This window comes from Pseudonaja textilis, chromosome 16 (assembly GCF_049901715.1).
Source record: "Pseudonaja textilis isolate UNSWEBS1 chromosome 16, rPseTex1.2, whole genome shotgun sequence".
Lineage (NCBI taxonomy): Eukaryota > Metazoa > Chordata > Lepidosauria > Squamata > Elapidae > Pseudonaja > Pseudonaja textilis.
In genome coordinates, this window is record NC_142005.1 from 2,204,699 (window position 1) to 2,218,746 (window position 14,048).

The 14,048-nt window shown below is 47.7% G+C and overlaps 1 protein-coding gene across 1 annotated transcript in view; it reads left to right on the top strand.

The window, feature by feature from the left end:
- NCSTN (nicastrin) overlaps nt 1–14,048 on the top strand; it is a 43,921-nt gene that overhangs the window by 11,007 nt on the left and 18,866 nt on the right. The window contains exons 6-9 of the mRNA XM_087913833.1: nt 983–1,133; nt 4,716–4,822; nt 7,322–7,474; nt 13,356–13,460. Of these exons, the coding sequence (XP_087769959.1) occupies nt 983–1,133; nt 4,716–4,822; nt 7,322–7,474; nt 13,356–13,460 (516 nt within the window). The remainder of the gene's footprint in view (nt 1–982; nt 1,134–4,715; nt 4,823–7,321; nt 7,475–13,355; nt 13,461–14,048) is intronic.

Here is a 14,048-nt window from a genome sequence, read left to right on the forward strand (position 1 = left end):
GACTCAGCCTTCCGTCCTTCCGAGGCGGGTAAAATGAGGACCCAGATTGTTGCGGGACAATAGGCTGACTCCGTAAACCACTTAGAGAAGGCTGTAAAAGCACTGTGAAGCAGGATATAAGTCTTAAGTGCCATGGCTATGGCTACAACGGCACTGAAAAAGGTGACTTACGACCATTTTTTCACACTTAACAACCGTTAAGTGTGGTCACATGGTCATATCACACAATTCAGAAGCTTGGCAACCGACTTCATGCTTACAACAGTCGCAGTGTCCCGGGATCAAGTGATCCCCTTTGGCGACCTTCCGGCAAGCAAAGTCAAATGGGGAAGTCAGATTCACTTAACGACCGGCTTACGAAAGTACCAACGGCAGAGATTCAACTGAACAACTGTAGCAAAAAAAAAAGGTCGTAGAAGGGGTCTCGCTTAGCAGCAGAAATGTTGAGACTCGACTGTGGTCGTAAGCTGAGGACTACCTGTACTAACTTTGATACTTCACTGCTATCAGAGAAGATGTGAACTCATCAAACATCCCTACGCCTCTTTTAGTAGCTGCCATAAAAAATAAGGGGGGGGGTTTAAATCGGGAAGAGCCGTGCAGCAGTTTGGAAGCGGAAGCACATTCCAACTCTTCTCTTTAAAAGGCTGTAACTAAACTACCAGAGCTTTTGCCCTGAATATATTAAATTGGAGAACGTGAAGGATGACACCCAGCCCGTGAAGGTGCCCCCATTGGAGAATCTGATTGATGACACACCCGGGGGGAGGGGGGAAACAGGGTCACAGGGGACTGTTAAATTACATAGGCCAGAGTTAGTTTCACACAGGGCAGGGCCAGTAGGTCGCCTCTGATGAATCCTTTGAAGTTGGTTGAAGTTTGGCTCGGGGATCACGATTTCATGAGGGCGATTGCTGGAATCCTGACAGTAGATAGACCTGCCTCTGTCTACAAACCCACCTCTTCCCTGCTTGCTTCTTAGTGCTACCAGAAATACAACACGCCTCAGAACGGCTCCGGCCCAGAGTATCCCCTCTGTGCCATGCAGCTCTCCTCCCACATGCACGCCGTCACCAGCACCGTCACTTGCATGCGCCGCAGCCTCATTCAGAGCACCTTCAGCCTCAACCCAGGTGAGCCCAGGGAGGGTGGGGTGGGCTGGGGAGGGGCCAGTCCGTCCAGGCCAGGCCTCGAACTCAGTGCAAGGGTACCCAGCCTACCTCGCACCAAGGGCTGGCCGAACATGCCGAGGCCGAGTCTCCCTAGAGTGGGGAAAAGCTCGGGCAGAAATAGGCACTAGCGTTGTCTGCGCTGGACTGTAATCAGTTTGGGATTGTATGAATCTGTTACATTAAAGGGTAATTCCATACAAGTCATGGAGGGACTCTGGAAGTCGAAGAGAAGATTCAGGGGTTTCCTTCTTGGGGATATACTGTCTTTATTGCACAGGGTGTTCTGACCCAAACCTTGTTTCAAGGTTCCCAAACAGAGATAAAAGCAAAACCTTTTAATGATTCTTTACGAATTCCGTTCCTTCCTGGTTAAAAGGCTGTTTCAAACTCATTGATAAGAACGAGCCTTGCCAAGCTTGTGCAAGGCTGCCAAGAACACTAGATAAAGTTGCCAAGGAATATTTCAAACACAAAGATTCTCCAAACACCAACCAAGATATTCCGAATGTCCACCAGGCTTGAGTGCAAAAACTTCTTTGCTTCCTGCAAAGAACTCCGGTTTCTCAGCTGGCTTTTATCCCTTAAGGGAGAGGCCATCACCTTGCAGCCTTACTCCCGAGTCGCCTGTGCTGCTGCAGCTGCTCTTTCCTTCGAGCAACCCTGCGCGTGCACCCACTGGGCACAGGCTCCTCAGGGAACTCTTCCTCACTGCTGCCAGCCTCCACAATCTCCGAAGCCAGCGCTCCACTCCCTGGTGATCCTGGCCTCATCCCTGCATCCCACGCAGGCCCCTCATCCGAGTCCTCGCTCTCCGAGACCTCAGCCGTCCGCACCTGCTGCCGGCGAACCACAACACAGGGGTCCTTCACTTAGCAACCCTTCAGTTATTAAAGGTGTTGAAAATTGTTGGGTTGTTCAGAAGTTGTGGGTGTTCCATCACTGGAGGCTTTGAAGAAGAGGCTTTACAGCCAATTGTGTGGGATGATATAGGGCCTCCTGCTTCAGCAGGGGGCTGGACTAGAAGACCTCCAAGGTCCCAATTCTCCTATTCTATAACCTCACATCAATTCATCAGTTGAATGTCTCCCCTCTAGAAGTTGTGGGTAATTGGAGGCTCAAACGTATGAGCCATGGTTGCAAAATTGGGCATGTGTAGTTTCATGAAAAGGGGACATGATAGCCATCTTCCAAGTATTTGAGGGGCTCCCCCAAAGAAGAGGGGTGGGGTCCACTTATTCTCCAAAGCCCCTGAAGGCAGGACAAGAAACAAGGGATGGAAACTAACCAAGGAGAGAAGCGACCTGGAATTAAGGAGAACTTTCCTGCCAGGGAGAACAATTAACTAGTAGGACAGAAGTTGCCTTCGGAAGTTGTGAATAGCCGTAGCAATAGCCCTTAGACTTATATGCCACTTCACAGTGCTTTCCAGCCCTCTCTAAGCGGTTTCCAGAGTCAGCCTCTTGGCCCCAACAATCTGGGTCCTCATTTGACCCACCTCGGAAGGACGGAAGGCTGAGTCAACCTTGAGCCTGGTGGGATTCGATCTGCCAAACTGCAGTAGGAGTAGCTTGCAATACTGCACTCTTAAGCACTGCGCCACCAAATGCTCCAACACTGGAGGTTTTGAAGGAGAGATTCGACAGCCATTTGTCTGGAATGGCGTACGGTCCCCTGCTTGAGCCAAGCGGGGGCTAGACTAGAAGACCTCCGAGGTCCCTTCCAACCCTGTTGTTTGATTCTAAGTCTCCTGTGAAGTAGGCCACCATCTGAAACCACAGGGCAGCTGATTTGGGGCAGCTTTGTGGTCGTCTGAGTGCCAGAACTGAGCACAGTTAATCTGGACTGGGGGTCTAGGTCATTTCACGGACTCATCCAGGGGGGTCAGATTGGGCTCGGGGTGAATGAGGGATTCAGATGAGCTGGCCATAGCCATGTTCTGTTCTGTTGGGGCCTCCAACAGACAAAATCAACGAGGGAAGCCAAGTTCACGTAATTCACCGCAAGATACCCTTAAAACCAGGCGCAACTCCCTGAATGACTGCATCACTTAGTGACTTGGTTGCACGCCAAGCGCTCCCTGCATCCCGTTTGCCATGATTTCTGGCTCTCGGGAACAAGGTCGAGCTGGCTCTTCCCAGCATTTCCGGATGGCCTTTCTGCCTGTGGCATGCTGGGCAGTCGGCCCAAGTGGAGCCCCACAGGTCCCCCATGGCTGGTGCTGGGTGGGGCAGGAATGGGTGGGAGGGTGGCCCTTCCCAAGGTCATGAAATGAGCAGCAGTGTCGTGGCTGCTGCCTTCGGTGGAGGACTTATGTCTACTGCACGGGTCAAAAAGAGGGCTGTGAAAATACCTACAGACCCCTCACATCCTGGACATCAACTGTTTAGACTTCTCCCCTCAAAACAATGCTATAGAGCAGGGGGTCTCCAACCTTGGGAACTTTAAGCCTGGCGGACTTCAGCCCCCAGAATTCCCCAGCCAGTGTTGTGGTTCACCAGCAACCTGTGCAGACGGCAGCAGAATCGGACAGTGGGAAAGAACAGGGACCAGTCTGGAGAGGACTCAGACGAGGGTCCTGCGTCCGACGCAGGGAAGGGGCCAGGACCACCTGGGAGTTATGTGCTGACTCCGGAGCCTCCAGAGTCTGACAGCAACAAAGCAGAGGAACAAAGGGAGCCTCTTCCCAGTGTGCGTCTGCGCAGAGCTGCCAGAAGGCGAGAGCGGCTGAAACAAAAGGGGCGACTCAGGAGTAAGGCTGGGAGGTGATTGCCCCTCCCCTAAGGTCTAAAGAAGAGGCAAAGGTGAAGAAACCTTTGCAGGAAGCAAAGTCGTTCGCTCTATTCAGATAATTCCTTGAAGCTCTGTGGACTTTTGTACTCTGGGCTTTTTTCCCCCAGTTCATTTGGCACTTTAGTTGTTGGCAGCCATTCAAAGGAGAGAAAGGTGGGTGCTTATCTCGAGGAACTGTCTGGGTCTCATTACAGGCTGAGAATGCACATAATTCCCAGCATTGAAATAAAACAAGACTTGTTTGGACTAAGCATGTGCTTAATTACGGTCACGGGAAGCCTTGGTCTTCGGAATTCTGGGAGTTGAAGTCTGCCAGGCTGAAAGTTGCCACGGTTGGAGACCCCTGTAATAGAGCATTGCACACCAGAGCAATTAGACACAATGAAAGTTTCCCCCCGCATGCCATTGCTCTGCTAAACAATTCATTCCCACAACACTGTCAACTTATTTACTAAGACTGTATTATTATTATTTTATTATTATTATCCTCCTTATTACCTGTCTCCTCCCACTTATGACTATAACCTTGTTGCTTGTATCTCTACGATTTATGTTGCTTTATTTAGTTTCTTAGAATCATTTTGATTGCTTATTTAGTATCTTTTGACTATCACTAAGTGCTGTTATCTTATGATTCTTGATGAATGTTTTTTTTGTGTGTGTACACTGAGAGCTTCCGCACCGAAGACAAATTCCTTTTGTGTCCAATCAACTTGACCAAGAAAGAATTCTATTCTATTCTATTCTATTCAGAGGTGGTCTGTGATCCTCTTGCCGATTACAACGTCTGGAACACGGTGCGGCAGGTGAACGATTCGGAGAAGCTGGATCCTAAAAGTGTCATCATCGCTTCCTCTCGAGTAGGTGTTGCTGGGCTGGGCTGGGCTGGGAGAATTCAGCTTAATTTTCTTCCTTTGTTTACTTATTATTTATGTCCCACCTTCATTTATTTTTTTGTGAACAATTCGAGGCAGCGAACACATCTAATACTCCTTCTGCTTCCTATTTTCCCTGCAACAACAGCCCTGTGAGTTGGGCTGGGCCTAGAGAAAGCAGGAAGCTCCCTCTTTTCTGCCTTGGGGAGCAAAGACAGCCTGTGTGATGACCCCAAGGGGCGTGGCACAAAGGCAACACCGTCAAATAAGCAAGAAGAGTCCCTTTGTTATCTCCAACTTTGCCCGCCATGTCCTGGTTACCTTCGGCTGGAGGAAAAGCTCTCCCAGGAACAGCCTTTAACTGTAGAAAATTCAGTCCAAAACATGGCTAACACAAACTGTAACTTAAAAGTCCAATCAAGCAAAACGGAAGTAATTAGCTTGACAGAGCAGGAATTTCAGACATGAAAGCACGGCAAAACTCAAAACAGTTGGGAAGATACCAGGAACCCAGATAAGCCACGACGTTACTAGATAAATTCACAATTTGCACACACCACCTTGCTGTGGGCAGGTTCCCTTTTTAAACACTGTGTTCCCAGCTGCGGCTCATGAAGGGAATCAGGGCCCTTTCCTCCCCCGTAAGCCACGCAATTCACATTGCTCCCTTCTCCGTTCCTCCCTGAGTGCCCTAGGATGAAGAGGGGGCGGCCCTGGGTCTTTCCTCTGAACTCCCTCTCCCTTGTTCTACCTCTCCCCTCCTCTGCCCAGCCGGACTTTGCCCTTCTCTGGTTTCTTCCACAGCCAATGGAGCCACACTCCCGCTCCCTGTCAGCTGCTCGCCCCTCCCCCCACTCCAAATCAGACAGGGGCCTGACACTGGGAGTTGAAATCCACTCACCTTCAAATAGCTCAGGTTGAGAAAACTGTTAGACGTGCCCAATTGTACAACCATAGTTCATAAGTGTTAACCTCCAGTCCCCGTCTATACAAAAAGGAGGCGCTCCGAAAGGCACAGCTGGTGGGGGGGGGCATTCCCCCCCCCCCCTCCCAGGTCTTACTTGATGAGGTGACCCGAAGGAGGAGCAGCTCCCTCCGGTTGTAGCCCTCGGAGGACTCCATTGAAGCCTCAGCGCAGAGGTCGCCCTCTTCAGACACCAGCTGCCGTTTCTATTTTTTTTTTAAAAAAAAAAGAAGAACTACATGAGAGCTCGTTTTGACATGCCGGATAAATTTTTAATTTTTATTTGATTCAGGAAATTAAAATACAAAAACCCAAAGTGGGGGAAACAATTGCAAAGATAAAACAAACTGGATGAAGGCATTAAAAAAAAGTGTTGAGTTTAAAGGGTGAAAAACAAAGACACGCGTTATCTCCGCCCCCCCCTTAACTGAATGCCGACATATCTATTGCAACCGTAAGAGAATAGAATAGAAAATAGAATAGAAAATGGAATAGAAAATGGAATGGAATAGAATAGAAAATAGAGTAGAGTAGAGTAGAGTAGAGTAGAGTAGAGTAGAGTAGAGTAGAATAGAATAGATATTGGAAGGAATAGAATAGAGTAGAATAGAACAGAATAGAACAGAATAGAATAGAATAGAATTAGATATTGGAATGAAGGAATAGGATAGAATAGAATAGAATATTGGAATGAAGGAATAGGATAGAATAGAATAGAAAATAGAATAAATAGAATAGAAAATGGAATAGAGAATAGAGTAGAATAGAGTATAGAGAATGGAATGGAATATAGAGAATAGAATAGGAAAGGATAGGATAGGATAGAAAATAGAATAGAATTAGATATTGGAATGAAGGAATAGAATAGAATAGAATAGAATTAGATATTGGAATGAAGGAATAGGATAGAATAGAATAGAAAATAAATAAATAGAATAGAGAATAGAGTAGAATAGAATATAGAGAATAGAATGGGATGGAATATAGAGAATAGAATAGAATAGAAAATAGAATTAATAGAATAGAGTAGAATAGAATAGAATATAGATATAGAGAATGGAATATAGAGAATAGGATAGGATAGGATAGAATGGAATAGAAAATAGAATAGAATAGAATTCCTTATCGGCCAAGTGTGATGGGACACACAAGAAATTCGTCTTTGGTGCAAATGCTCTCAGTGCACATAAAAGAAAAGAGACATCCGTCCAGAGTCAAGAATCATCAGGTACAACACTTAATAATGGTCACAGGGTACCATAAGCCATCAAATCATACGAGGAAGGAGCTTTCCCCCTTCGCAAAACGGGACCAATATTCATAATGTGCTGGGTGGATTTCGACCCGATACTTCTAGCAAGCGGATGAAAAATAGATTTGGGTCTGAACGGCGGCCATCTGGGCATGAAGCCGGCGCTTTGAACCAGGCCCAGAAACCGTCAGGCTGACTTCGGGGAGAGAAACGCTGGCAGAGTCTCTGCACTGGCCAGAACGTAATTCTTTGCTCTTCTTTCTGGCAGATTGACAGCCACTCTTTTTTCTGGAACGTGGCCCCGGGGGCCGAGAGCGCCGTGGCTTCCTTTGTCACCCTCCTCGCTGCAGCTGAAGCCATCCATAAAATCCCCGATGTTCAGTCGCTGCCCAAAAACATCATGTTCGCCTTCTTCCAGGGGGTAAGTTCTCGTTTTGTTTTCCTGATCTCTGCCGCTTGAAACAGATCTCTGATTGATTGGTTTGTTCGTTCGTTTATGACATTTATTTGCTGCCTACCTTGTGTCTGACAACCCTGGGCAGCTTGCAAAATAAAACAAGAGGAACAGAGTTGGAAGGGACCTCAGAGGTCTTCTAGCCCAGCCCTCTGACCAAGGCTGGACACCTTATTCTGTCCTGGGCAAGAGGCTCTCCTGTCTCTTCTTAAAAGTCTCCAGTGATGGAGCAGTCACAACTTCTGGGTGGAAGAGAAGAGAAGAGAAAATAAGAATGGAATGGAATAGGAATAGAATACAGAATAGAGAATAGAAATAGAATTAGAATAGACTAGAATAGAGAATAGAAATAGAAGAGAAGAGAAGAGAAATAGAATAGGGAATTAGAATAGAATAGAATGGAATAGAATGGAATAGAATGGAATGGAATGGAATGGAATGGAACAGAATAGAGAATAGAAATAGAAGAGAATGAGAAGAGAAATAGAATAGGGAATAGAATAGAATAGAATAGAATAGAACAGAATAGAGAATAGAAATAGAATAGAATGAGAAGAGAAATAGAATAGGGAATAGAAATAGAATAGGATAAAATAGAATAGAATGAGAAGAGAAATAGAATAGAATTGAATAGAATAGAATAGAGAATAGAAATAGAATAGAATAAAATAGAATAGATTAGAAAGAGAAGAGAAATAGAATAGAATAGAAATAGAATTAGAATAGAATAGAATAGAGAATAGAAATAGAATAGAGAAGAGAATAGGATGTATATAAAAATAGAAGAGAAGAGAATATAAAATATAGAGAATAGAATGGAATGGGACTAGGACTAGAATAGAATATAGAATAGAATAGAATAGTTGGAAGGGACCTTGGAGGTCTTCTAGTCCAGCCCCCTGCTCAAGCGAGAAACTCTATTATACTATCCCAGATAAATCTCTATACCACCCAGTCTCTTCTTAAAAGCCTCCAGTGATGGAGCACCCACAACTTCTAGTGGGAAGCAGTTCCACTGGCTCACTGTCCTCCCTGTCAGGAAATTCCTCCTTAGTTCCCGGTTGCTTCTCTCCTTGATTAGTTTCCACCCGTTGCTTCTTGTGCTGCCTTCGGGTGATCTGGAGACCAGGTTGTCCCCCTCCTCTCTGTGGCAGCCCCTCGGATATCGGAAGCGTGCTCTCACGTCATCCCGAGTAGTCCTCCTTTTCCTTAGACCAGGCGTATCCCATTCCAGCTGCCCCTCTTCATACGTTCCAGCCTCCAGGCCCCTCATCATTTTTGTGGCTCTTCTCATTAAAACCGTGAAAAGTCACGGATCGTAAAAAACACAAAAAAAAAAAACCCCACAGCAGATAAAAAATGATTCGGTCCCTGGAACCTGTGGCTGGGCCTGGAAAGGTCTGGCTTTTCTGAAATCTTGAGGAGAGACCATCCACCCCGTCAACGGGTACAACGTCTCGTTGGGAAGCAATTTCCACGGTGCTTGCGAGCAGAGAAAGCTGCCTTGGGAAATAAAGAGTTGCGTCGGAGGGCTTTGTCGTTCTCGGCTAGGAAATATCACGCTTTGCAAGGGTGGAATTTCCCCCGGGAAACGAACAAAACAGCTCGAGAGAGAGAGACAGATGCCGCTAATCCCAGCTCCACCAGAGAATTAGCCAGAGATGGCTGAGGAGGTCTGGGAGCACTTAAATAGGAAAAGCTCACGGGGTTATTGGGGGAAGATGGTTTAAAAATCCGCGTTTCTCATCCTGGCCGGTTTAAAAAGGGATGGACTGCCAAATCCCAGAATTCCCCAGGCAGCGTGGGGATTTTGTTTAATTGGTGCCAGAAGCATCACAAAAATAAGGCCTATCATATGACATAAAAATTTTAAAATATAAAACACGAAGACTAAATACGTGCAAATTAAACAGATCTTGCCCAAAACTAGCAATATTAGCCTGAGAGTTGAAATCCACCCACTGTGATGACCCCAAGGGGCGTGGCACAAAGGCAACACCGTCAAATAAGCAAGAAGAGTCCCTTTATTATCTCCAACTTGGCCCCCAACGTCCAGGTGAACTTTGGCTGGAGAAAAACTCTCCCAGGAACAGCCTTTAACTGGAGAAAATTCAGTCCAAAGCAAGGTACACGCAAACTGTAACTTAAAGTCCAGTCAAGCAAAACAGAGGTAATTCGTTTGGCAGGGCAGAAGCAAGAATTTCAGACTTGGAAACATGGCAACACTCACACAATTGGGAAGACGCCAGGAACACAGATAAGCCACAACAATACAAGCTGAAGTAATTGGTTTGACAGGGCAGGAGAAGGATTTTCAGTCTTGAAAGCCTGGTACAACACACACAAATGAGAAGGTAGCAGGAACACAGATAAGCCTCAATGATTTGCTCCCAACAACTTGCTGTGGGCAGCTTCCTCTTTTATACACTGTGTTCCCAGCTGCAGTTAATGAAGGGAATCAGGGCCCTTTCCTCCCCCGTAAGCCACGCAACTCACGTTGCTCCCTTCTTTGTTCCTCCCTGCGTGACCTAGGATGAAAAGTGGGTGGGCCTGGGTCTTCCTCTGAACTCCCTCTGCCTTGCTCTACTTCTCCCCTGCTCTGCCCAGCCGGACTTTGCTCTTCCTCAGTTTCCTCCACAGCCAATGGAGCCACACTCCCACTTCCTGTCAGCTGCTTCCTGAGAGCAGCAGGCAGGTGGCCCCAAACCTCCTATAAGGCCTAGACCAATGGTGGCTAACCTTTTTGGGCTCCTGTGCCCAAAATTGCACGTGTGCTAGTGCAGACTCACATGCCAGCACCCAGAATGCAATGCACCCCCCTCCCCACGCCCCCTGTGCATGTGCGTGCAATCCCCCCTGCCACTCCCTTACCTACACTGTGCCTCATAGCTGATTTTTCGGCTGGTTTGAGGCCTTTTTCGGCCTCCCGGAGGCTTGGAAATAGCCTCTGCAAGGCTTTTCAGGCCGAATAATATGCTTCTGGTATTACAGGAAGTGACAAAATGGGCCTATTATTCATCCTGAAAAGCCTGCAGAGGTTATTTCCAAGCCTCTGGGGGGCCGAAAAAGGCCTCAAACCAGCCCCCCCAAAAAAGTCAGCTGTGAGGCACACGCATGTGCTGTGAAGTAAGTTTGCCTGTAGCTCACGTGCCACCACAAATGGCTCTGCATGCCACTTGTGGCACATGTGCCATAGGTTTGCCATCACGGTCCTAGACTCTCTCCCCTTCAGACGATAAGAATGGACTTTGGAAAACCGGGTATTTCAAAAGGAATTCTTGATTGAAAAGGAAAAAGATCCAGGCGGTGTTCAAAGCAGGGTCTGATATCCCTCCAGGCAGGCAGCTTAGATAAAGGGAGTTAGAAACACACACACCCTCTTAGTCTGGTGTGGATTTCATCAGTACAAAGAAGCAACGTGTTAATTTTCCCCCTTTATTTTTTCTGGGAATGTAGTTGAGAAAAGTTTCCCAGGATTGCTATCTCTCCAAGAGGTGACAAGTTTCCAGGCCTCTGGGCTCCAGTCCCCCAGTTGTATATCGTGTGCAAATTATACAGATTCAATACAAGAATTAGGATAATACAGGTTACATCAAAAAGGATTAGTTGTATCACCTTCTTCTTCCATCGAAGAATGGCAGATACAGGGGTCTGACACTGCCCTTCTAATGGAAGTTTGCTGTTGTGCTCCAATATGGTGGTACCCGTTTTCTTTCTTTCTTTCTTTCTTTCTTTCTTTCTTTCTTTCTTTCTTTCTTTCTTTCTTTCTCTCTCTCTCTCTCTCTCTCTCTCTTTCCTTCCTTCCTTCCTTCCTTCCTTCCTTCCTTCCTTCCTTCCTTCCTTTTTCTTTCTTTCTTTCCTTCTTTCTTTTTCTTTCTTCTTTCCTTCCTTCCTTAATTTTATTTAGTATAAAGATTAAAAGCATTGAACATGGTGGTCTTCTTTGACATACGTTTCTGTCAGTACATTTTGCATTTAGAAAAATAAACAATGTACAATTATATACATTTGTTTACCTATATACATTTAATCTTTGTAGTTTTTTAAAACCTTTCTCATTCTTCCTCAATTATGAGGTCCTTCACCTCTTCCCTCTTTCACCGTAGGTTCTTATTTCAATTTTACGGACCTTTCCAATTTAATTTCAGTTTCAATTCCATTTCAAGTTTAGCGGACCTTTTACGGACCCTCCAGAAGTAAAATTGATTCCGTATTTTTGCGGTATTCTGATTTCTCTTGGACCTTCCATCCTAATGTCAACCTATCGGTTTCAGTGCATTTTGAGAGGAGGGGCCCAAACCCACCCACCCCTCCTCCTTGCAAGGAAGAACGGCAGGTAGACGGACCTGACACCTCCTTCCCCGACCTGATGCCTTCCAGTCGGGCTTTTCAGAATTTGTAGTCGGGAAGGCCTTTCCCTGCGGCCCCTGGGCAGCAGCTGTGGGCAACGTGGAGTCCCCCCACGGGGCAGCGGAAAGGCCCTTCTCCCCCCACAGCAACTGGCACTGGCAGGCCCCTCCGTCTCCAAACACGGAGTCACGTGGAGCGGATTAAAAATATATGTGCACACTGAAGCAAAAAAAGAAAAAAAAGGCAGTTAATTTGCAGCCGCGGCAGCTGCCGAAAGCCAAGAGGATATTTGGAAAGGGGAGGGGGGGAGAGGGGGGGTGATGGTTAGCAGCTGATGTTCCCCTCCAGGCATGAGTTGGGTGGGTGGGTGGGTGGGGGAGCTGAGTTCGAGCGGCGCCTGTCAACTTCACAGGAGCTTCTGGGTTGCCGTGAAACAATTTCTCTTCCCGTTGTTTCCTCTGCCACTGACGTGTTGGGGTTTTTTTGGGGGGGGGGGCATGGGCAGCGGTGCCTGTCCTGAGAGGCCCGCAAAATTCGGCCTTGTCCACTTGCAATCGTGGAAGAAGAAGCCGTAAACTGGATTGATGTGGCTCACTTAAGAAGCCCGTCCCCGCCCCGCTTAGCAACAGAAATCCCGGCCAGTCACTGGGTGACAGGGAGTTCTAGTCCCACCTTAGACACCAGAGCCGGCTGGGTGACTTTGGGCCAGTCACTGGCCTCACAGAGTTGTGCAGAAAACAGGAGGAAGTTGTGTTGGATAGAGAATAACAGAGTTGGAAGGGACCTTGGAGGTCATCTAGTCCAACCCCACGCCCAAGCAGGAGACCCTACACCATTTCTGACAGATGGCAGCCCAGCCTCTTCCTTGAAGGCCTCCAGGGATGAAGCTCCCACAACTTCCAAAGGCAACTTCTGTTCCAGGGGTGGATTGTTCTCCCTGTCAGGAAATTCCTCCCTATTTCCAGGTTGAGTCTCTCCTTGTTCAGTTTCCACCCATTCTTCCTTCTCTGGCCTTCAGGTGCCTTGAAGAATAGCTTGACCCCCTTCCTCCTCCTCTCTGGGGCAGCCCCTCAAATATTGGAAGGCTGCTCTCCTGTCTCCCCTGGTCCTTCTCTTCCCTAGACTAGCCAGGCCCAGTTCCTGCAACCGTTCATTTTATGTTTGAGCCTCCAGAGACCCCTCATCATCCTAGTTGCTCTTCTCAGCACTTTTTCTAGAGTCTCAACCTCTTTTTTTATTGTGTGGTGACCCAAACTGGATGCAGGACTCTAGGTGTGCCCTTACTAAGGCTTTACACAGTGGGATTAGTACCTCCCTTGATCTTGATTCTCTCGCTCTGTTCACCATTTCGAGTTATTTGCAAGAATAACAAAGCCAGGAATGAAATAAATAAACCTCTGCACATTCAGCTGGCCGTTCCTTGCTCTGGAGCTGGATGAGCTGTGCCCCTTTCTTTTTTTTTGAGAGGACCCTTTCTGGATTTCCCTCCCCTCCTCAGGAGACTTTTGACTACATCGGCAGTTCCCGCATGGTGTACGATATGCAGAACGGGCGCTTTCCCTTCCAGCTGGAGAACATCGATTCCTTCCTGGAGCTGAGCCAGGTGAGGCGAGATGAGACGGGGCCACTTTGGGTCTTTTTTTACCTGGCTGCTTTTGGGGGTATTGGCTTCGACTGTAATTCCCTGATTTTGGAAACGGGGACCGAGCGTAGTTCACCCAGAGAGTCGGGTCTTTGAAACGGGAGAACGCCAAGACCTGAGGCGGGTGGAAGCGTCGCAGGATGGAGCGCAGGGTGACTTCGCGGCCAGTGGGCGGAGTCGTACATTTAGGGCCAGCGTGACGCTTTCTGCTTGTAAACCTAAGACCCCCTATAGCAGGGGAGCCAAACTCAAGGGGAGCCCGTGATGTGGTTCGATTTGGCCCGCCAGAGCGTCCCGGAGAATGTCAGGGGCCAGCCCACATCGCTTCAGCCCGGTCTACCCAATGCGAAGAAACCCTTCCCTCCTTCCTGGAGCTGAGCCGGTGAGACGAGACGAGACCAGGGTGCTTTGTCCAGGCCAGCCGTTTGGGGAGCGGTGGCCAAGCTGGCCACGCCCACACAGTAGGCCACACCCCCGAGGTCAACCCCAGCCCTGATGTGGCCCTCAGTGAAATTTGAGTTTGACACTCCTGTCTTTACACGGTCTTGG